This window comes from Lineus longissimus, chromosome 8, assembly GCF_910592395.1.
Source record: "Lineus longissimus chromosome 8, tnLinLong1.2, whole genome shotgun sequence".
Classification (NCBI taxonomy): Eukaryota; Metazoa; Nemertea; class Pilidiophora; order Heteronemertea; family Lineidae; genus Lineus; species Lineus longissimus.
Genome location: NC_088315.1, coordinates 7,891,739 through 7,916,754, shown reverse-complemented (window position 1 = coordinate 7,916,754; position 25,016 = coordinate 7,891,739). Strand labels below are relative to the sequence as shown.

Genomic DNA, 25,016 nt, shown 5'->3' with positions numbered 1-25,016 from the left:
CAAAGCTTGGGGAGTCTTCCAGGCTCTTTGGGTTGAAACGTTCCTAATTCTGTGAGGGCCTATGGCAGACATGAGTTATAAATGAGCGCCTTTGTCAAATTGTTGCTAGAGCTAGAGTCTCGGAGGCAAGACTGGGCAAGGGCCTTCGCATCCTGTATCTCATGATCTTGTACTTCCCTTAAATGTAGCGAGGAGATATCTTTAAAATCTTTATACATATGATGCAAAAACCTTGGTGGTCAACATTGGCCCTTTGATGCTTGCATGAGTTCATAGATAAAGGTAAGGTTTCGTTCAAACAATTAAAGGACAGTGAAATAGAAGTAAAGTGACTTGCACAAGGTCACGGTCGATGTGTCGCTGTTGGGTATCTCGTCATGATAGTGATGTTCAGATGAGTCTGACAACTAATAAATAAATACAAGCCACCCCGAAAATCTGATCTAGTGTGCAATAGCCTGCAGTTAGAGAACTTTCCTTTATTGGGTCAGGTGCAAATCTAGGATATATTCAAACGTGTACACAAACATTCTACCAATTGTTGTTCTGCCCTTTCAGATGTTTTCCTGTGGTCCCATGAACAGGAACTCTGTAGGGGATGATGGCTTTCAATAGTCTAATGATCCCGTCATAATGTATATTTTCACATTTCATAAATTCATCATGGAATTTTCGATGAGTCCTTTTCACATTGACGTTCATATTCTAGAGATAAAAAAATTGCATGCGTAACCTGGTGCACTTCTCGTTCTAGTTGGAGGTTAATGTAAATGGGGTTTCCACTCGAGATTTGTACAACTGTGTATTAACGTATGAATTTTGATACGGGCAGTTTAAACCTGCCTGCAGCTGTGTAGTCACAGTACATCGTCGTGCTGACAGGCTCCGATTGCTTTTGAAAGACTTGAACAATGTTCGGTATAAATCTTTCATATTAAAATACACTAAGTACTTGTAACTGCGTAATGCACGTATTTGCGTAGCGGGGCGAGTCGTGGCATTCAACAAGAAGTGGTGTCCTGTTGGTTTTACATGTATTCATAAAGCCTCCCCACTGTAGCGCTAAACCATTAGGGTAATGAGGGGAGTCGGATGGCTTGAAGACATTCTCGTCGCTTTTCTATCATTTGACATGCAATATTTCGACTTCGAGTGGCACATACTGTATACATACAACATCCAGTACCCTCAATGTGGAATGTGTGCATGTGAATGACGTCTGCAGTCGCCAAATGAATATCATTTACAATTCTTACTTTTGGTTTGGTTTTTGGTAAGGATTGGGATGGGAAGTGGTTGCCAGCCATATCACTTTCAGTCCTAATAATATGTAGAGCCAGCCGGATGGGGGGGAGGGGGTAACTTCAGCTTTATGTCCTTGTGCAAGGCACTAAACCTCTCTTCTTCTTGGTGATCCAGTTTTCTTGCTATTGGACTATTACTTCAATTATCGCAACTTTGAGTGTCTTTTACTATGATTAAAATCACTTCAAATTCCTTTCGCCGATTTTATCCACACACAACTCTGGCTGTAGCCATGATCGTAACTCGTGAAAGTGTCATCCATGCCTGATAATGAGTAAGAACAGATATGAATGATCTGAAACCCCAGCCGACCGAGCTATTCATGAGTTCATCTGAGTTAATTGGAAAAACTTCCCGCCATCTCTAGTAATGACAGTACACACACTGATAATACGCCATTATGAAATACTGTGTGTACATTTTGAATGGCCGCAACAAAAAATGAAGGTCGGGTTGTATCTTCGAAAACATTATCTAAACTGATTGGGATGGGGTTGTCCTATTTATCAACTCATTGGAGCATTCGATATTGCTTTGGCTAATGATGATGTTTGATAAGACTGCCAGAAGGAAGGGACTGGCAACATTACAGCCGGTCAAACCAATGAGTGCTTGTTTCATTCAGTTTTAGACATTCGAGGCCGATTACTATGTACTCTATGAAATAGCTTTACTCTTTTTCCATGACCTGACTCCATGTAAGAGAGACGCAAACCGAAGCCATCTTGTGTTGGTACAGTCCAACAGCTGCTTCAATTGTCATCATTGTCCGGTCACTGCGCTCTTATTAGTTCTGGTTTCTCGTTTCTTGGGTGGAAATGTGAACTATCCACACGATGGAGCCTCTCTCATAAAATCTCATGTTGCTCTGAGCTCCGTCTTTGAGAAAATTGTCCCTCTTCCTAAAGATGCCCAATAAGACCAACAACGAGTAAAAATAAATCTTACATTTTAAAGTTTGTTTGTTAAAACTTTATTTCTTCGTCTGTCAAACATTTCTTGGCAGAAAATATTCATGGCCCTGATGACTTCTTCTCCCGCTCTCTTAATAGTTGATACATCATTATGAAACTGAACTGGCCAAAGTTTGCTTTTATCGAATCCGCTACACCCATTTTGTAAATTTGCTTCACGTACCTTGATTTTCAGCCCTTAATTTGCAACATTTCAGATCCCTGGCTAATTTATAGAAGGGGCCCCTCCCATCTCCAGAGAAAGGGTTAAAAAAACGCTGGGAACATATTTTGTTGTCTTGCTTTCGAAAGTAAGACAAAGAACACTATGTATGAACCGTTATTTCCCTACAGCACTATTGTCCAGGATTGTATTGATGCCAATTTGCCCACATGTTGTCATATAATTTGGTTAATTTGATTTTTGACCCTGCAACTGACCCTGTTATTTTTTTCGTTGACTTTCCAGGTCTTGCCCAGAACAATGGTCAACACGGTAAGAGAATCCTCTGTTGAGAACACAAAGTCTGCCAAAAACATCCTGCTCGTTGTTTAACTCAAAATTACACCACTTGGTGTCGCTACATGTCTAGCTGAGTGCTCCTGCAATGCTTCTTGTCTAAGAATGATATCGAAATGCCAAGAATCAATTTATTCATTCATTGTACCAACCTTGTTATCAGCAGAATACATAAACTATTCTTTGTTTTTAACAATGCTGTTTAATTCCCTCCTCTGTTTAGTTCAAAAGGTACCCCTTAGTGGCGATACAGGGAGCCGAGAACATAACTGTAGTGCTTCTGGTCTCAAGTGGACGATAAACCATGATGTTGTCTACAGAAATATAAATTTTTAAAAAGTATTCCTTTTTTGGGGGACAATATTGCTCTTTATAGTGCAATACGGTAGTCATTCCCCTGAAGCGTTTCGCAATTTGACTCCACTGCAATGCAACAGGGCTTCTCAGGCCACTAGTTCAGTTATTCTGGCCTCATCTCCTGAGACCGCAATATATTTCCCAGTTCCTTAATGAGCATGATGTTTTTGGACAGAACTAGCCCTGCGGAATCAAGATCACCCCAGCGCAACCCCGACCACCGAACCAAGCTTGGTAAATTAGCAATATGCTAATTATGCAAATGATATTCATAACAAGGGAAGTACCCAGTAATCTGAACCCCGCTACCATATCAAGAAGGCCACAAGTTTAATCGGTCCTGACGTGGGACAATTTTAGTATTCTAGATTGAAAACTTGGTATTTTTCGTAGTGTTGTGGTATAGCGGATGGCAGCCTTGGGTAGTGTAGAGATACTGGCTCTTGACAGTAACATGAATGACTAATCCAGAGAAGGCAAAGCTCAGAATGTCTCTCGTGCATTTGTTGTTCTATCAGTACAATTGTTTCATATCAAGAGGAAGACTGAGAATGTAGAGGCAATATTACAGTTCTTTTCTAGTGTGAGGTATCAATTTCTGACAATAGGGGGTTTTAAAAGAGAAAATGGCTCCCATCCAATGGCTATCGCTCCTATTGGCTGGTTGTTGTTTGATATTTGTCGCAAAAACATGCCTCAAGTGTTTGAAATGTTTCAGGCTGAACTGCGCCCGCGCGTTGCCTGTCGTTTTCTGTAAATAATAGGAGTAGGATGCATGGGGGAGGTCGTAATCAAATGATGCAATCCCTCATTTCTCTTCCAAGGTCTGCCTCTAGGCATTGCAACAGAACAGAATGAAATATTAATGCCTTAAAATTAGCTGTTTACAATGGATCAGATAAAGAGTTTGTGTTCGAAAATTCACAATTCTCTGAAAATCTTTGCCAAGGCTGAATTGAGAAGCCTTTGAAGAAGAAAAAACCTATTTGCGCAAAGAATTTCAATGGAGAAAGCCAGTGCTATGTGGGAATGGTTCACAATGAGTTGAAATTGACATTCTTTGCCTTGATAAATCCACAACCTATCTTAGAAATGGCTTTTTAAAAAAAGCTCATTTCAATATCGAAGACTCTTTGCCTGTTTTACCTTCGTTATATTAATTCATAACTACGCTGGCCTTTTGTTCCCTTGGAAATTTATGCCCAGCGAGATTTTCCCAGATGGCCGCCCTTTGTTCGAAGAGTAGAGGTGGTTGTGTGTTTAATTGCTCTGCACAGTGGTTATTAAAGCTTGTACATGCTACACTGTACATGCTGAATTCTCGTGCTCGTTGTTGGATTAACCCGTTGTGGTCCAATGGCAATATCTGCCGGCAAGAAATTTAGCTGACATTCATAAAAATATGTCGACATCGATTATGACCACATTCAATTGTGTTCCAGTCCCATGATTTTTCAATACACCAAGTGGTAATTTTTTAGGTGAAATATTGTCTAATAAGTGAAATTTCCATCACTTATGTGACGTTTTCAACCCAAAGTTCATTGACCAAAGTGTTGATGTAATTGAATAATGTACAAAAAAATGTGGAAGAAATTTTCCAGAGAGGCAGTAATATTGTGTTGTTTTTTGTCGGCATAGTGAGTTCTTGTACACTGAAGCTAAATGGTTGGTCTGCCGGCATGGGGTCCACCCCTACTGCTGCTGCTACCCTGTCATTTGGTCCTGGCATTGTTGAACATACTAACACATACATACTTCATGAAGATGAAAACTGTACTGCCTTGCCCTCTAAGTATGGGCATTGTTGATGAACATATGTACATGTACCCAGAACAGCATTGCAGCCACATGCCCCTTTGTCCCTGACCACCCTTGCATACCTCATAATCTCTGTTGACAAAAGCCTCGTCAATTATTCAAATCAGCTCTTGGATGCTGGGTTTAACATTATGAGCTCAATTAAATGGTGTTTTATTTAGGTGTTGTAGAGCAGGCTCTAGTACTAATCATCTGGTGCTTTTATCAGTCAGGTCCCAGGCTCTAAGTCCCTAATAAGCTTACACATTCATGACAAATCTATGATTATCAAAGCTTTTGTCAACTTAAAAACTTGACCATGGTTTTGTTTCTGTGTGTGGATGAGCTCCATGTGTAGAATGAGATTCTGGTTGTGTTTTGATTTAATTGGGGGTGATGAGGATGAAAAACCATCCCTGTGGATGAAAAGTCATCCTCTTCAATCTTTAACTTGGCTCTGGTTTTGTGTCCGAGTCTGGATATTTGGATGTTTAGAAATGTGTAGTAGGTTGTGGAGTCTGCAACCATTGTGCAGTGGATTAATAACTATATCTGTAATTGAAAAATTGCCCCCCCCTCCCTAGCTTCTGACCAGAAAGAATAAATCCCCTCTTAGGGTTTGCAGTGCACTGGGGTTATATATCCCTGCCGTGGGCCAAATCTGTCAAAACCCTTTGGCGTAATATATTGAGCAGATTATGTCTTTTGTGATCCAACAAGATATCATGAACTCAAGCATGTACTAAATGTGCCTGAAAAAAGCCGGCTCTCGTTACAAAAGTACGTATGGATGATAATAGAAGGGCATAAAAAGGGGCAGACACTGTGACATTTATCCGAGCGAACTTTGATATTTTTGCGTCACTTTAAGTCTCGCCGGTTTTGTACCTTGTTCATAAATTAATCTATATCTACACCCCATTAAAGTGAATACGTCAATAGTTTTTACCTGTTTAAACAATATAAAATTTTAAAAAGTACATGATATTATTGTTTTTTTAAGGTTATATTTTAAATCATTAATGATTTCTTGTGCTAGTGTGCATTAGTGCCCCCTCAAATCTGTCTGGAACTTGGTTGGAGAGTTTCTCGTGGTCCGGATGAACCTTGAATTGGGTTAATGGCTTTACTGTATCCTTCCAAAATTACAGTAACTGTTGAGTATTAAGTGAAAAAAAGGTGTTGTACTTGAAGACCCCTATCCTTCTGCAATTTTGGAAGGATATTTGTATAGTTACTCAATACTAACCTTAGGTTGAGGCAAATCTTTATGTAAGGAGTATTGCCACTTTCACTGACACAACTATCATTTCTGGTGACTATTCTTAAGTTCATTCACTGTCGGCTATGCTATTCTGAATATTGCTTGAATATTGGAAGTCTCTGTAAAAAGATTCTCAATTGTTGTTGAGCTCAAACCGTCAAGCGGAAACCAGTCTGAAATTCCTCTGTGTGTATTGTGGTAACTCCTGTGTGTATGCTACGGTATGCTACCATAGCATTAGTGTGTTCTGTTGTTAGCTAGCAGTGCTTGTCGCTGTAACATTCCTGTCTTATTCATTATGTATAGCAAAAATGGCCATGTTTGTATTACTGGCAGCATGGTTGGGTAAGCTGGAATACATGATGTTATGCCAAAGTATACACCCTTGTTGGGCATGACAAACAGTTCAAATGGACTCCTGACGCATGTATCGGCTCGGTAATGCTTGAAATACATGATATTCACTATTGTCACCCTGCTGGTCATTTCTAGAAGCGTTTCCTTGGAATGATATGATAGTGTGCTATTCATAAAGTAATTGGGAGCTGCGTGGAGAATTGGTCATTTTGAGAGGAGGGATTGGACGACAATCGGGTGCTAGCAATACCATCTGATTTGGTTCCATACTATGTCCTGCCATCTTGAATTATGAAAGGCCACTGGTCGCATTAGCCTCTTGATTTCAGTTAACCATTGATGTTGATTAGTGGATACGTATCTTAGGTTAGGGGTTAAAAAGTCATTAAGAAAAAGGTGCCATCTTGAAAACTGCTATTCAAAATGGGCTGACACCTTACTTTACCAGCAATCCTAACGATAGCTGTTGGAAAAGGAACCGCTCTTGTGCTTTGCAGTTGAGTTCATGTTGCAAGTCTATTGCAATGTTTGTGATCAGGCTAACTTATGTATAACATAGCCTTGGTGACTACTCGGTATGCATGACACACTTGATCAAAGCTAGTCTATCACATGTTTGTCACTGGGCTGTCGTATTTGACCGTCCCCTAACTCATTGCTACATACCCTAGCTAGTAAAGGTGGCTACTGCGTATGCATGATGCTGTCAGCTTGCCACGCTAAGTGGGCTCGAGAGACACGATAAGGTCTTCATTATTCACACCAATAGTCCTTGGCTAAGTCTCCTTTAAGTCCCCTCCCTCTTATATATCACAACAGTGCTCTTACTAATAGATTTCAAAGATGTGATGTTATAGTTTTAACCTTGTTGATTGGAAAACAGTTCTTTTCCAAACAGTTTGTGTTGATTTTGAATTTTCTTCAAAATCTTTTGAGACACTGTTTATAGTTATTGCTAATATCGTTTTATCCCTGTCATGCTGGCTGAATAATAAGCAAGTTTTTTCAAAGACATAGCCACATAAAGTGTCTATTTCTGAGTAGTTATTTTTACTTGCACTTTTGGCAAACTATGGAACCTGTGAAAGGGTCCATACTGTCATGTTGACGACAATGTATCAAGCCCTGCAGGTTGCTGCGCAGTTCAATCTCCCTAACCGTATGAATTTGGCCGAATTCTGCTGAAGTCGCCAGGTCTCATTAAGGCTTGATTAGTAATAAGATAATTAAATGGAACTGATCAGTTCTGCGTGAGAGTACAGAGTACTCGAGTCCACGCTGTTAGTGCGCTCAGATTACATGGACAGAGCCCTTCCCTTAGCAGGCCAAGGACAAAATATATATGTTTCTTTCGCAAGAGACACAACCATAAGTTGTTTGTTTGATAATTTCCTTACCCCATGAATTTGCACTCTATGATTTTGCCGAGTTGTTTTGCACCCGAAACCCTTAGGTATAGTTTGGGTATTTTACCAAGAGGGGTAATTGCTTTCCAATTTGCAGAAAAATAAGCTGTGTGCATGCATGTTCTTGGCCCCTAGCCCTATTGCCCCAAGCTTCATCAGTTGTATGGGAACCTACAAGTACATTTCATCATGGAAAGTACCAGAACAAGTACACGCCTCTATAGCAACAGTGCATGTTTTCTTTTTTGCTAGGCCTAGCTGACATAGCTGTTAATATTTGCGTAGCCTCATTTTTGCTTGCCATTGGGTTAAAGGGTCCGGGTTATTTCCGAATTATTTTCCCTGCTGTCATCAAATGTGTAGCACCTCTCGAGTTCAGGCTGCAGCTTTGTTGTCACATCCAGAATAATGTTACAAGCAGGTTTATTGGAGAAAATACCACCATTCAAAATAGTAGAATATATATTTCAAACAATGGAGCTCCCAACCTGGCTAGCATTCTTGTGTAGTACCTAGAATTTGATCCGTGTCTTGCCACTGGTTCATCCTATTGTTCTGTGATCCCTGCGTGATACTGAACTGGGTGTGGCCTCTTCGCCCGAAGATTCCTCCCCGTAAATTACACCATCCAGCTCAATTTCTCCCAACCCCTTGGTGACTAATTTTCAGCTCCCAGTCAGCTGAGCTGAAAATTGCTGTGAAAATAACTGGTTTTACCTTGGAGTATTTTTCTCATCAAATAGTTCGTGACTTTGGTGAAGGTATTTTGTGCAACTGAATAAAAAACTTCTGCATTGTGCTTACTATACTCTTCTGATATAAACTGCTCTTTAGAAAATCTGTAGGATACATAGGTAACGAAAGAAAAGAAATATGCCCAGATTGCAAGAACTAAATGCTTTTTTGTATGAATGAACAAAATTCCTGTCTCACCCTAACTCTTAAGTCGTCTATGATGTTATGCATACTCTTTTAAAATGTCAATAGGATACAGTTGAAAAAATATCATCCTAACCTTTGTGAACTACCCTTCCATGGTAGATCCTGCCTGCTGCTATAACCCGTCTCCCTCAATTCTGATATGTTTTGCCAGCACTGTCCAGGCAAGACAACCGCCATGGTTAATAGCCATCATTAGCCTGGAGTAATTAGTAGCAAGGCTAGGTTTACCGTCTTATAGCGGCGTAGGAAGACATGATGAAAATTCAAAGCTTTGGCTGTGTGCGTGGCAATTGTTTTGGAATACCAAAACTCACAAAGCAGTGGCCATACTCATATACTGGCATGTTTTTGAGGCAGTTTTAATAGGATTTGACGCTACTGCATGATGATGTGATGTTTTTATTCTCTTTGGAAAATAATCGTAATTTCAAAGATACAGTTATGATAGATCAAAAAGCTATTTTGGCTGAACTCGATCCTTTTACAAACTTTGCGCTTTGTCAGTTTTCAACAAGGTCCACAATGCTTGGTCATGTAACCAAACACCAAACATAAACATAACCATATGGCTCCTAGATTCAAAATCACATCTGATAAACGTTGATTCCCTGGTCCCAAGGGGTTAACTGGCTAAACTGACATTGTAGTATTGTTTTCTCGTAAGAGATTGATCTTATTTGACTCTTTGAGTGCAGATCTATAGATTCTGCATGCATATTGGCAAATATGGGTCAGTCGATTGGATTTATGGGAAAGACTTCACGTATAAATAGAAAAGTTCAATACATTATTGCAGTCTGTTCGTGAAATCAATTTCCCTTAATTTTTATCGCGCAATGATGGGAGCATGAGTTTGCGGTTTATTATAAGTGGTAATTATGGATCATTTAGTAGTGTTATATCCTAATACTAGGTTTTAACACTTTGGGTGTTGTTTGCTCTTTATTTGGGTATTTTATGTGATGATTTCTAATTGATAGTTCTTTCATAATAGAATAATGAATAACTTACATGTAAATGCTCTCTATTTTGTCTTAATTGGATATAGTCAATCATCGTGGTGATCACAGGGTTAACATACTTCATCGTCATCAAATTACTGTTACTTAGTTGAAAGGCCATTGTTTGGCAAAGCCTATGCCCAATGTTAATAGTTGTATGGTGTCTGGACCATATGCTCAACATTTCATTGTCTCAGTGCAACAGCTGACCACAGCTACCAAAATAATACAATACATATTTTCTAGTGTTCTCCATGTCATACAAACATGCATGTTTCCTACGAAATGGCTAAATACACAGCTTTCTCAGGTCTTATTGGTTCAAATGTGATTTTGTGGGATTTATTTCAGAATGAAATTTAAAGCCACACCCAAGCTGACATATTTCATGGTCAATTATTACCTCGTAACATTAACTGTCTGGAACAGGTCTGTGATCGGTTGTCTTAAATAACACAAATTTAAGTTGAAATTATTCTTCTTCTTTAATTTCTGCTTATTTATATGACATCTTTCTTTCATAAAATGCATCTGCATGGCCAGGGAAGTTCTTAAAGTTTATGAAATGCCCTCTTCTGCCCGAGACTTACGTCAAATTTGACAATCACCACATTCATTTGAATTGTAAAAAGCACGAATTAAAACTATCATTATCACTATGCCACCGGTTCTTCGAACATAAACACTTGTCTTTCTTATACTCATAGTCTCACCTTCTCCCCTGTAGCAAACATATCCCCGACAACAAGAATTAAATGTCATATTAAATAATAAGCCAAACTAGCTACTAATACGTTAACAATCAATAAAATTGTGGGTGTATTTTTTCCTCACTGAGCTGAGCACATACGCCATTATTTTTGCCATTCTCGGGCTAATCCCGCTCACATTACATGACGCATTTAGCGAAAAAAGCTCCGAAGCAGCAGATTGGCAAACTAGTTAGAAAGGGAGATGTGAGGTCATTGAAAACAAGCTGTTGTGTCTCTTTGCTTGCGAGCGATGGCTTCCAGAGACTTAAAAATAGCTCTTTGATAAGAGTCTGTTTCATAGTGGATCTTGACTTACTTTTAATGACAATTAACTAGGCAGCAATGTGTTGTGCTCCTGAGAATTTTTTTGCCTCAATGTTGTCATTTTAATCTGGTGTCCTGGCAATTTTGAAAGTGCTTATAAATGCATGATGATATATGTATTAGAGATTTGACAGGACTGAATCCAGAGCGCTTCGCTGTATGCAGCTGGCATCCTCCACCTCAGAAAGAGTACTTAGTTTGTTCTGACAAAGACGAATTCCTTCCCGAAGGCCAGCCATAGGTTTTAAAAACCGAGAAATGAAATATGCATGATTCAAACACTTTACGCTTGTGTAGCATGATGAAATAACAGAAGAAAAACTTCGCTGACATTTCAACATGTATTTCTTCTCTGTGGCGTAACTTCTGCCTCATGGGTGTGGCCAGATTTAACAGGTAAAGATGCTGTATCCTGAAATTAAATGACGGGAATCCTTACTCTGACATTTTCGCCGAGCGCTTTTAGAAAATTACGTACGTTCATGGTGTAACCCGAGACCGTTGTAGGTTGCGACGTTTTTAAAAAGTCAGCGTTACGCGACATCAAACTCTTGCCAACTCTAATTAGAATGGTCTCATCATTACAAAGGCAATGTTTACCATTTCTGCTTTTTGATTTCGGGCGACGTTATGAAATGGCAAGATTTATGTCTGTAGAGTACATAAACGCTGTATGTAATTCACGACGATAGTTGTAGGCGATATGCGGCATGTGAGAAAACTTTGCCGTGAAAAATTCAATTTGTATTTTGTTGTTTGCTGCAATTTGATACTTGCATCATAGGAACTACTGTATTCCAGGGCTTAGTATTTGATCAATTGATTTGTGGAATTGCCCAAAGAGACTAATTTTAAAAAATGATAAAAAAGTAAAAAGTGGAATTATTTAACACATAGTTCAACATTTGCGGTAAGGATGTAGAATTTAATTTATTGGGCGACAAAAGTAAAGGGGTTTGCAGTATTGCAGAGCACAAGACTCCATGCAATAGTGTACAGTGGGAATTTTTGCTGCTTGATGTACATAGTTCATACTAATTACGATGCATCTGTATACGACTGTATACCCCTTTGGAGTCAAGCCCAGCTGTGGCCCTCCGGTCATTCCCAGTTATGCCAATTATGAACACCTGTGGTGTTGCTCCTTGCCTTTGTCCATGTTGTTTCCAAACCTCCCTATTTTACGCCTATGAAACGGCTCACTTTCATTCCAGCTGGTGGGTTGTGAGTAATGTCTGTCTGAAGTTTGATGGGCAGTCTATCTGCTGTGCTGTTTCATTTTGGGAAGCGCAATGGCCCCGTGGAAGCGCATCCGACTGTATGGTCAGAAGGTCGCTGGTTGGAGCTTGGCCAGTGCCACTCTGTACCTTCATCTAGCCCAAAATGGCCAAATAAAGTGCTGTTTGTGCACACCTTAGTTTCTACATGTATTTCTGCTGAATGGTTTCTTGATAAGGCCGGAGAATGATTTTAAAGTGCTTTGAGACTATGCATTTGTACATTATAAAGTGCTATTCATGAACTTTCATTTCATAGGGCATTAGAGATTTGGTCAGTCTGACATGAAATGCAGTCAAAGTATCGGTTAATGGCCATAAAGATTCATATTATCTGTATAAGATGAAGCCATGTGTTAAATAGCTTAAATATGTGAGGCAGGAGTTCCAATACCCATACTGTTTTGTGTGCAAAATGTACCGTTTGTCAAGCTCGACTTAAAATTAGTTACTTTCTGTATTCTCTTTGCTCCTTGTTCTAATGCATGGCTGCCGAATGATATATTAATTGCCAGCTTTATTATAGCGGTAATGCTCGCCATGGGTTAGGCTTATTGCGCTAATCGGTTTAGTGCCGCGACTATAGTGTTGCTGAACACTGAAGCAAAAATGTATTTTCCTCTCTGTATCCTTGGTTGTCCAAGGTCTTGGCTAGAAATTATCAAGGAGTGGTACAACAAGCCAACTCTCCTGCTGCAACCCCCCCCCACCCAGTCTCAGAAAGTAAGCACAAAAGAAGATTTGTAAAACTTGTAAGCATCACTGACATCTCCACCCTTGCCAAGGTAACAATTGAGAGAATTGTCTCCTGATATTGCCTGGGTGTTATTGCTACAGCAATCCTTAGCAACTCTCGTCTGAATTGGTCCATTCTACGCATTACATCCCAACGCACTGTCCGCTGCTACAGCATTGCTTGGTCTGGGATGATTGGGTACCGATTCATTACCGTCCGGATGGTGGAGCGATTTTTCACGACTGAGTGCACACGGCTCGAGAGACGATATAGATGTAAAATAGGAATGGTCCAGGCCACTGTAATTGAAACCAGTTCTCGTAGTAGCAAAGGGAAGAGATTCTCAGTAACGCCTTCTTGGGTCTGGTCTTGTCCTGGTTCAGTCTGCTGGCTCTGAACCCTTGTGTGACAATTTTCGGCAGCACATTTGCTAATGACATGTTGCGCTTGCAGTATGGCGAGTTCGGGAAATAATTTTGGTGAAAATGTGATCGCCAATAAGCAAGTTTTATAGTCAGAGGATTAAACAGGATACTTGCTGAAGCTGTGATGAATGTCCATTTCAATACAGCTTAAAAATCAACTCAATTTCTCACATTTCCAAGGAAAGATACAAAGCTGCTGGCATTAGCAACATGGGCATTGCGACCTTGACCTTGTGTAAGCCATCGAGAATGATGAGCAGGTCTCTGGAGAACTGCCTTCCCTAGACACATGGCTGGCTTGTATTCCAGATGAGGACCAATTCGAGAATACCAGTACTGCCCTTAACAAAAGCTAGTATTGAATGACAAGAAATTATCTGTGATTATTATAGAAGACATAGATTGGAGTCGAAATGTGTGATATTTCGATCTTAGAAATCATCGCTGATGGCAAACATTTGAGTTTAATGGTTTCTTCCGAAATAAACATTGACTATCATGAAATGGCTACATGAGTTAGGTCATGAAGAAAACAAACCTCTTGAGGTTAAAAAGCCATTTTCTTGTTTGGAGATGAAACGATTTTAGGTATTTGAACAAATCTTTGCAATTTTGTCAGAATACGATCTGTGCAGAGTTGCTTTCAGGATGCCACTTTGACAGTAAAGTACACTTTGAATATGATAAATGTATGCTTCGTGTCTACCCATGCCTATCAGCTTGTATTAGCGCAAGCTGCAGTTGAATTGTTTACACACAGCAAACATACATTCACATCTGCGTGTTTTGACTCAAGTATTTCTTCATATCAGTACACGCCGTGTTTGGCAAGATGAATAAGCACGGTGTATATGACTCGATGTGAATCCAAGTTATGGCTTCCACGGGGTGTGCTGATACAGCGAGTTACTAACACAGCGTACATGGTGATGTCATGTGAGACAAGAACAATACCGGTTTCAGATGGCTCCGTCGCTGCCAGTGCTGACGTCAGCCGGGTCTCCACCTTGCATGATACAATGGCGCTCCAGCCGAGATTATCTTGATCTGAGGAAAGAATAACATTGATGACGGCCTATTCTTTTGGTGACACACGTGCTGGCATTTGAAATCCATATGAAATCTCATGACCGCCTCAGGGTTTTAGGCCGTGATAGTTGGCGATGAATCTGTATCAATCGGCATAGGTTAATGTCCTGTTATATGTTTTGCATCATTATGTGAGCATGATCAGATTGCATTAACAACACAATCTTTAGAAGTCTGTAGTTCTGAATGAATCGGAAGGAACCTGCAGTCATAAGGTAATGATGAGGCTTTTGCTCTGGCGGCCTGATTTGCATGCTGACCTCTGTACACTACGAAATAGTGCCCAGAGAGTTAAAAATCGAGCAAATGATGATCATTCCAAGTTGTTCCAACTTAAATTGGCAGAGATCACCCTGCATTGAGCACACAATTTTTCCCGTGATGTACAGCTGCATGTTCCCAGCTTAATATGAGCAGCTGTGGCTGTCTATGACAATCACTGCTCCGCATTGTCTCCTTGAAGCCTTGGAAGTTCTTATCGTTTGCTTGATATTGAAATCCAATTGCCTGGCTTCTTAAGAGGAAATGAGATAATTTGAGTAGTTGATGCCAGTGCATCCTGTACTTGCCGTTTAGTTATGATGAACGCATCGTTTACCTTTCGTCTTTCCATGACAGACACGGCACATGCGTTCAGGTTTTATTGTTTGTTTTCATCGGCCTTATTTGCATACTGACCATGCTCAGGCAACCTCATTTGCATGCTTGCTGACCTCTAACCTTGTTGCTGTCTTTTCCCATGTAGATTTATGCAGGGATATGTACATCACAACTTGGTCTGACAGAAAGGTTTCGGAATTTGAACTTGGAATCGGAATTTGGACCCTCAAAGTGTCGGAATTATCAAATATTTCTGAATAAAGACTCGTCCAGAATTGGAATGCATGCACTACAGTTCCACAAGGCAGTCACCGATGTCTTCATTCACATCATCATCTCTGTGTGACAAATTCACTACAAGGTTGAGATCAATCGATTGTAGTTTAAACACGACAGAGGCCACTTACGCCACTCTGACCACATGTTAGTGCCAACACCTCATCGTACGGTGACAAATGACACTGAATGAGACGTTCATATCAATAGATAATAATGCATATATTTTGCCCCGTGTCTGACAACCTTGGTAATGGGCGTCTTGAGGAGAAGTGATTGAGGTGTCAGGAGCCCGGAAGCGAACAAACGATCTTGGATTGACAGATAATGGCGGCAAGGATGCGGTGTGCATTAACATGTTTCTTATGTGAATTTCATCTTTTGTTAGATTTTGGAAGTTTCCATCCAGTAGGATATGAAATAGTGAAGGGATGGGGGTCACAGGATTTGAAGATATAGTGCTATCCCAGTACTTTCCAGATTGAGAGCATGCCGGCCATAAGTTGAGTGTACAGTGCGTCACCATAAGAATCCTTTCTTCGGCTTATCATCAAAATCATGTTGATAGTTTATCAGTACTTAGTTTGAAAAAGTGCTTATTTTGATGGAGACACTGCTCAAAAGCAGAATGCATCCAGTACAAAATGTAATGCATTCAACCTTGTCAGCCATTTTCTGCCTTGAATTAAGCCTGACTCAATTAGTTAAGATTCTGTATGTGTTTGGTACTAATAGACTACACTGATGACATTTGTAGAGGCACCATGTGAGCGTACTCATCAAGAAACCAGGCTGGCCGAGTAATTAAGAGCTATTCATGATCAATAAGCATTAACCATGTGATACATGTACAAACGGGTACTGTTACCAGTTTCAGAATATAAGCAACTACATGTATGCTTCAGAATGCCAGTGTAGATTTTGTATGCTCTATATTCTGATGCTGAAAGACTTGCTGAGCTACTCACTAGCCCTACAAGTGGGAAAATTCTTTTTTTTTAGAAAACAGAACTGAAACTAAGTCGGGAAAGCCCAAGGACACCATAGAGAGTGAAAAATGCTGTCTTTAATAGAGAGGTGTCCTGATTGTAGAGGTAAAACATAATAGAATGGCCAATGGCCAATAGATAGTGTCCTTCTCACAAAGATGTCTGCCAATGGAAGTTCAACTGCAGTTACATTCATGTAGCAAAAAAGGTCTTCAAACAGTTCATGTCTTTCCTTATACTGTTACCTCTTGCGCCCCGTGTTGTCAGACGCCCAGGCAAGAATTCATGGAGTAGACAGACGTCATTCTGCCCGAGTGGTATATGTTTCCTCAACCAATCCATGTTCTCATCATTTTGAGTTTTCCTGTACATACAAGTACGCTACATCTTTTTGCACTCGCCCGAGGGCAATGGCAGCACTAGGTACCATCTTCCATTGTGTTCTGCCCGGTTCTCTATCTGCCAGCGACAATAGCTGCACGTTTCCATAGTTTTCAACACATTATGGCTCGTTCTCTGTTATGGCGGCCATTGTTTGGCGGTCTCGCCTCTCGACAAAAAGGTTGTCCTTATTCATCCCCATCTTATGATTCTCTCTTGACAATTATAATAACACATTGGAGTGGAAGCGTAATTGGTTCAGTGCCGTCTACGTCAGATTCGGTTAGAATCATACTCTCAACGCTGACTCGGACTTGGGGGCTGAAATAATTCATGGCCATTGTGTCACAGTTGAAAAGTACACATATCGGTATTAAGGCAATCATTGTACTTGCTCTCGGCACAATATGTAGTAACATTATTCAGAAAATTGTATGTAATGAACATTTGCATCAGGTTTTTGTCGTCCCATAACATCGAAAAAACCAGCCTGACAGATGGTCACCAATTGGCCTTAGGATTTTTCACCCCCCCCCTCCTACTCAGCCCTAACGTGTCATCTTCCTTTCCAGAGTTTGGGTCCAATATGGTAGTTAGCATCCAACAGGGTAGGTCATATCTCATATTACAATACCTGATTAGTACAAATCACATTCTTTCGAGTTAATCATACAGGTAATTATCAACAGTAGCTATGGATCAGGGGGTCTGCGTAATTGATCTTTGCAGGAATGATCTCATTCTGACACCTGACCCCCATCCCAGTACCTAGCATTAGTCGCTGCCATATGATCCACAACCTCCCTGCGACCCTAGAATCGGCGAAAAATACCAGTGTTAGTTTTCCAACGGAGGTGGGGTCTGGAGACATGTTAGGTTCTCATACATAAGTGTAGGTTGGCGATATGTTGAAAATGATGTGTTTTGGTCGGGTGGATAACCCTTCTCTATTATGCATGTGTCAATGTGTAACTTGTACCATCCCTCGATCCTCTCGGGATCGAAACCTCATTTTGATGTCAGTCCTTCAGGGTCAATCATAATGGCACCTCATCATTTTAGTCTGAGTATAGCAGCAGTTGGAGGGGAAACCACAACAATGCAATAAATATACCAATAAAAAAGAATTATGCAAGAATTTGATGTGCTAGTTGTCACTTACAAGTTACATGGTTTCAAAGATTCATCAGTCAATAATGAATTTACCCTTGAAAGCCAGAGATGGTGATACTTGTCTACCATTGATTGGATCTTTAAAGGTCCATTTTACCTCTTGATACTTGGTTTGAAAGCACCTTTTATTTTCACATCATCACCACCTCTTCACCTGTTTGAATAGAAAGTATCTCCTCTGTTCCTATCACATTGACATTCGAGAACATTCCAAATGTTCCGACAGCCAAACACATCTAAAGTATACCGAGTTAACGACTAGCACCCAAGTCATGTACTTGCACATCCGACCCTAACCACTGATGACCATTTGGAAATACATCCAGCTGCCCTTCGAGCAGTAGTGTGCTATATCACTCGTACACTCGTAATATCTATGCGTAGAAATGTCGTAGCCAACCTAACACCCATTGGTCATGTCGGCAGTGATAACAACATCCCATAATGTGACTCAAATTGACTAATTTCCTTTGTTTTTACGGGCAAATTAATTTGACCTTTTTGATATGTGATTGGCTTTATCGAGAGTGTTTCGTGTAGTGGGCAAATTGTGATCTTATTGCTGGTAAATAGCGGTATTAATAGTGATTGGTTATGGAATGCATCGGGGAGATGAAGTCTGTCATCGCTGTAGTGGACACTGATTCTACATTGAGTGTTATAGTGGCCATTCTATTATTTGCTCGCACCCACCATGGATCTGTTTGGCTCTGCCTGTGTTTGTGCGTGTCCCCTTGGGAATGGTTTTATGCCTTGTCAGTTAATGTGTTCAAGGTTTGCTGAGGGATATTGAATATTTGTTCTCCATGTTCAATTTGGGTTTGGAGTTGGCCTGTTGGAAATGTCCCCAAGGTCAGAAATGTCATGCTCCTATTGATGTAACCTCAGCCAAGAGAATGTACATATTGCCTTGTACTCTGTCTAAAGGTGAAGGACACCTACATTAAAATTCCCCCTCAACGCATTAGACTTTTTACTGCAGATTTCAAAATTCCTCCATTTTGGCTTCTTTGAAAGTACTCAAGTCATGATTTGGTATCATATCATGTGATATTGTAACCCCTAGCAATGTATCCGTGCTTGGAGACAATTTTGTTCTTTGAGGAAATGGATAACACTAGGAAAAAAAGATCCTGGCCCATTAGCTATGTTTGGCCCAGGCGTGTGGTAATGTCCTTGAATGATTTCATTGCTCTGACTGTCGCTACAGCGAGTTTTTCTCAGTTGGTTACGTGATTTCTTGGTATGGTATTCTGAAGTGATACTACCCAGTTACATCATGGTAGACTGTTTGAGTCAGACCCACTCAGGAGTGGGCAAGAGTGCTGGGAAGCTTGACTCAGTGCTGAGGAAACTCGTCGACTGTAGTTGAAAAGCTTTGTATCAAATATTATTCTTATAGTAACAGACAAGCTGAAGATGGGCTGGGTGTTCATTTGTGTATTTCATGTTTACTGTAGACCCGGAAATACTTGGGTGTATTTCAGGATTTTCTGTAAATGCAAAAATAAAATGGGCACAAACATTTCTTAGTTTACCGTATACCTTTTGATATAATCTTATACACTTGTCACTATGATAAGAAATGAACTCATGAAAGAAGTTTTAATTATCTCAAATATTACTATACTATGAATGAACCAAGAACAGGTATCTGGTGACTTTGACCTATTCTCAAGGTCAGTCTGGTAACCATGACCTCCCTTCAAGGTCACTTGGCTCTAGAAACAATTATGGCACTGCGTAGGCTTAGGTTGAGTACCGCTGAATCGAACAATTTTTGACAAAAACTAGAATTATTTTGGGGCTAAACACCAAGAGTCTTGATGGAACATCCGAGTTTTTTGGAACACCCTATACTGACAAACCAAAAAACAAAAAAGCCAATCAGTTGTCATGGAGAGTCAAACTGCGTGACTTGGCAAGACAAGAGAATTAGTTAATCAGCCGGCCACAGCTATTCCAATGTTAGCATTAATCTGATCGTAATATTCCCAGCCAATCGCGCGGGGTAATCTTGCTCATCGCGTCTGTGAGACTATCATATTTGTTCTAGTTATTTGCAGTGGCGAAATCTCCACACCAAAAATGTTGTTCCCTCATATCGGGCGGGCAATCAGCGCTGATCAGCCTCACTGACTAATAAGAGGTCAAAGTTCACGTGATGTCAAGTCTTATTTCACAGGAGGTCAGCCCGAGACGAATTACATTGAATCTATAATATAATCTACATAAAGTCGGATGCCGGCGGTGATTTCACTGCCGCGGGCGTGGACCACATTTGGGGCGATTGTCCCTGTAGACCGTGGGCGCATATGAGAGATCGCAAGCTGTGTTTCCCGCAGTAGCTTTCAGTAACTCTCTGACATGTATTATGCATTTGAGTGTAGTAGTACTAGGGGTGCTTTTGTTGGCCGGGGTAGCCGCGGAGTTAGGTTTAAGATCATGAATGGCGATGGTGCCTAGGGGTAGGATCAATAGTCGACCAAGTGATAATAATTTTATAAGTACTCCACAGCCTACGCCATTCTGTCAGTTCCTCATTACAACGGTCAGGTTGGTGGACAAGTGCAACTTTCTCAAGCCTCATCCCTAATTTGCTCTTGTTGGTCACTTGGGTTTCTTGAGTGGTGTCAGCGTCGAAGATGCATTTCTGAATTCAACTTACACAAGTTTTAAGAAAAAAGCCCAAAGCTAGTTATTTCTAATGGATTGACAATATCTAAAGAGCATTGTTTTGATTTTATCAAATCTCTAAGATTCTGAATGCAATTCTAAGTCATTGAGCATCTCTCATGCGTCAAACAATACATCCCTCGAGTTCAAACCCGTGGATGACGACCAACCATCTTTTTCTTCTTTGTCTCTGACGATAACGAGTGATCGCTTTGTGTCACAGAGCCACGTATTGTAACCTGATCGCAGCCAAGTTATATTTCAACATTGCATCTACAATTGGCCTTTATATATATAGAAGACATCTTACGCGATCAAAAGGGAGGCTACAGGTTCTGAACTTTGATATTTAGCTACGGCTAGCACATGATAGTTAGCGATGGCTAGCAAATAGCATAGTTGGCTAGTGATCAGTTAGAGTACTGTACGAATAGCGTGTCTGTATGTAATGGAATGTTAGCATGGCGACTTTCCGTTGAATCTGCCTGGTAATTCTATAGCATGTTTCTGTGAGTGTAAATCACACGTGACATGTGATCGCTGAAGCTGAAATGCAAGATTTGCAATTTTTTTACGTTTCCTGAAAATAATAGCTGGATGCACACTGGTGAAGTAAAAGAATGGTGATTCAGATGAAAACGGTAGTTTGACTTAACATCCTGAAGGTATCTTTATGTTCAAGGCCAGCTTCCAATTGATAACCTACAACCATAGAATAAGTGGAACCTCCATTAGAGGACACTTGCCTATAAAGGACTCGCTCTCTGTAAAGGACACCACATTTGGTTCTGGTTGTTTCCATTCAATTTGACCTCTGTAATCAGGACCTCTCAGTCTCATTTAAGGACAATATTTGTTAGTCCTTAGGATGTTTGATAGAGAGTCCTACTGAAATTGCCAAAAAATTCAAAATCATGCACAAGTGTGATCTTCCTAATTCATTCTTGCGATGAAAATGGCTCTTTTACAGAGTGCCACAGCTGAGTTCCTTGTTGATTCAATTTGAGTTATATAATCGGTTTACCTCCTCATCTTGGACTCTCTTACTCAGGGAAGTCCATAAAAGAATCCTTCTGATAAAAATCTGACGAAATAGGGGTGGCCTTTGATCTGTGCAGCAATCTCTTTTTGACTGTGTTTGCTTGTGAGAAAAAAAACAGTGTTCAATCAGTTCAAAGCGATATGTAGTCACACCTCCTGAAGTTATGCATAGTTATAATACTCTAGTTTCACTTATTTAAGACTGATTGATTTAATGACTAGAAAATGGTAATGAAGCCCAAGACGGAGTAATACGTCATGACCAGCAGACAACTTGGATTCGCCAAACTCATGTCTATCCATATTAAACATATTAAATGGCATCAAACAGACCATGTGTGTGATATGTAGCTTGAATTGAATATTCAGAACCAGTCTTAGGTTGATGAAATGAGAGTTTATCAGATGCTTCTAGAATATCTCAAACAAATAACAGACCATTTTTAGCATCATTGTCAAATGGAAAAACAATAGGAATTATGATGTTGAACTCTGACAGAATTTTGTAGCGTTCTCATGTTTTTCAGATTAGGATGGGTATTTTGTCTGTTTCTTATGTATAATGTACACATGGTAGAGGTTGACTAAGGATGATACGAACTCGGCATTGTTCCCCGGCGACTGGAAAAAGACGAGGAAACTTTATCTTGCGATTCTGAATAAAAATCATCGGTTCTGCCCTGGGTCTAATCTGAGAATGCTATGATCATATCCTCGGGCTGAAGGTAAAACGATCTGCAGGATTTTCCAATTAAAATCTGCCCCGTGCATTCCCTTGGCCACAGTCAACACTCGAAGGACGCTCATCCAATCTAGAGGGCGAGGGCCAACTTGATGAAATTTGATAATTTTCACTTTTATTGGTAGAAATTTGTAAATCATGGGTATTTCAATCATGAAAGTTGTACTACTCCTGACAAAAATGATCTTACAAGAATAAAAATGAACAAAAATTATCAAATTTTATTCAAAGCACTAATGATTAATTTCACAAATTGATTTCTTACAGGATTATTTGACTTTAAGTAAGGCAAATAGAAAAAGAATTCTAAGAAATCATTTTGCAGTTATCTTTCATAATTATCAACTGTGTCTTGCAGGTATATGTGTCGCTACAAAACGTTTGTTTTTCATGCTGATGCATACATAATACAATCGAGATTTCAAAGAACGCATATAATTTGTTCTTCGGCAGGCGCACTTGCCTGGTTACTGGCGATGAAAGCCGGGAGATGCGTATTATTTATTCACTTCTTTGTTGCATTGTCTTATGATAATGAATACGCTTCATACTTAACTGTTTAATGGAGGAAACTATAGTGCTGGTGCTCGCACATTGGCTGCGTCTAATGAATGTGCGCACTAAAACCACTTAGGGGGTACAGGTTTTTGTTCATCATATACCATTATGTATTAACCCTTTAGAGGATTGGAGGCATTTTGAGAGAAGAGGGTGAATAAACTCTTGAGCACTGATATATTTTTGACCATTTTATTTCACGATCATTGCGGAGAAAAAAATTCTGCTAAACACTGGCAATACACAATGTTTTTTTGTTTTAAAAAATAAACTGCGCTGAAAAAGTTGTCTGGGTTATTTTGGTCTCTTGCCGACATGACACCCTGATTTTAGGGATGTGACAACTTGATTCGACTGGATGAGCATTATGTCTGATCCCTATTCCCACAGAACCCTGGGGAAGGTAAACGCAGTGATTTGAAACTAAGCTTTCAACTTCAATCGCGCTTGGAAACCTGAGAGGTAGCTTGACCCACCTCCAGTGGGTGGAGTGCAGGCAAATGAAACACTAGACTAGGCTGTTGCAGACAGCTGACACACCCTGATGTATGATAGCGACGTTGTGTTGTACGTTGTCACCCATGCTGTAATTGATGAGAATGCATTTAACTCGTTTTTTATTTTAAAGATTTTCATCATCCTCCAGGACACTATTCCAGCTGAAGAATGTAATGTCTTCTTGCAGGTGGTGATTTAAATACCCCAGCTTTGGCGCTAATGAGCCTAATGTTAATACCAGGCCCTAGTTGCCCGCTTAGAGCGATGCATGGTTCCAAAGAAATCCGGGTTGATGAGCTTAGCTCTACCCTACCATTCTTCTCACCACAGCCACAGCATCAGAATTCTAAGCCTTTACCCTCTTCAGGCCTGATGTACGTCTAAAAAGTTTCAAATCTTCTTAGTGCAAAAACATCTGTAATTCTGTCAGGTGATTTAACGATTCTGGTTTTGTGAAATTGAATAATTCCCAACTTGTGCCCACTGGCTTCTCAAAATGTCAAAACACCTAGCCTTTTTAGAGCCCTCTGTGGTGGCTCTTTCCATATTGAGATTTCTTAGGTAAATTTATGAATTAGTTGAAGCACTAGCAAATGTGGTTCCAGTGTTCCTGACCGAATTTCACTCATGATACACAGAGAAATGAATTTGGTCAACATCCTGTTAGAACGGGACGTATTAATGGTGCGTATATTAGATGCATTTCTAATACGATTGCGATAATTTCACAACGAACCCAAGCTTTCTAAAGCATCCTGTGGGTGCTGTCTACAGTAGAATGGTTAATGGCCTTGGAGAAGTACTTCATATGTGATTGATTTGGAGTCTTTCCCCGAAGAATTCCCTCATCAAAGTCTCTATTGATGGACTACTATAATACTGTGACAAAAGATACACACAGACTCAAAGCACTTGATAAGTAGATAAGGAGATATTTGAAAATATTGCAAAGTGGTGTAGACATGTCCTCGGTGTGATTGATTCTACACGATGTATTGGCCTGCATCCTTGCGGTAGCTGTTTCTTCTGTCGCAGATACAGACAGGAGATGATGAAGACTTTGTTGTCATTCTGTAAAATGTAGTTCTAAACAGTTTGTGTATATCGCGGCAAAAGCATTGACACTAAACCTTTATGCTGAAAGTTCGATCAAGCAGTCATACTGACTGCATGCTGTCACCTCGAGTTTTCTTCTGCATTTTGGTCTACCCCATGGTCTTGATTAAACAACCAAGGACCACCAGTTTGGTATCAAATCCCTAAGGAATATTGGGACATTTCGTGAATCAGACCAGGCTACCAGCGCTGTTGAGTTGCATGTTGAGCATGGTAACCTAGTAATGTTAACCCTTGAGCTGTTGAGATGAATCAAAAACAGTAAAGCACAAATAATGAAGATTACTATTAACAGGAGCAGAGTGTGAGGACGACGCCACATTCAAGTTCTCAGTTGTCTCTGCATAATGATAATGACTTGTGTGTCTTTAGATGTTTCACATTCTCCCTTGACAAGGAAGCCACATCAGAATCTCACACAGTATGAAAAGAATGATGAAACCTACTGGCAACATTCT

The 25,016-nt window shown here is 40.2% G+C and overlaps 1 protein-coding gene across 9 annotated transcripts in view; it reads left to right on the top strand.

Moving 5' to 3' along the window:
* Nucleotides 1-25,016, top strand: part of LOC135492638 (one cut domain family member 3-like) — a 121,666-nt gene that overhangs the window by 7,899 nt on the left and 88,751 nt on the right. For 6 of the 9 annotated variants that reach the window (XM_064779201.1, XM_064779198.1, XM_064779197.1 and 3 more), the window contains exons 2-3: nucleotides 2,728-2,754; nucleotides 17,327-17,362. The exons of 1 other annotated variant lie outside the window; for it this stretch is intronic. In XM_064779201.1, the coding sequence (XP_064635271.1) occupies nucleotides 2,728-2,754; nucleotides 17,327-17,362 (63 nt within the window). The remainder of the gene's footprint in view (nucleotides 1-2,727; nucleotides 2,755-17,326; nucleotides 17,363-25,016) is intronic. 2 more of the 9 variants (XM_064779202.1, XM_064779199.1) reach the window with 1 other exon arrangement.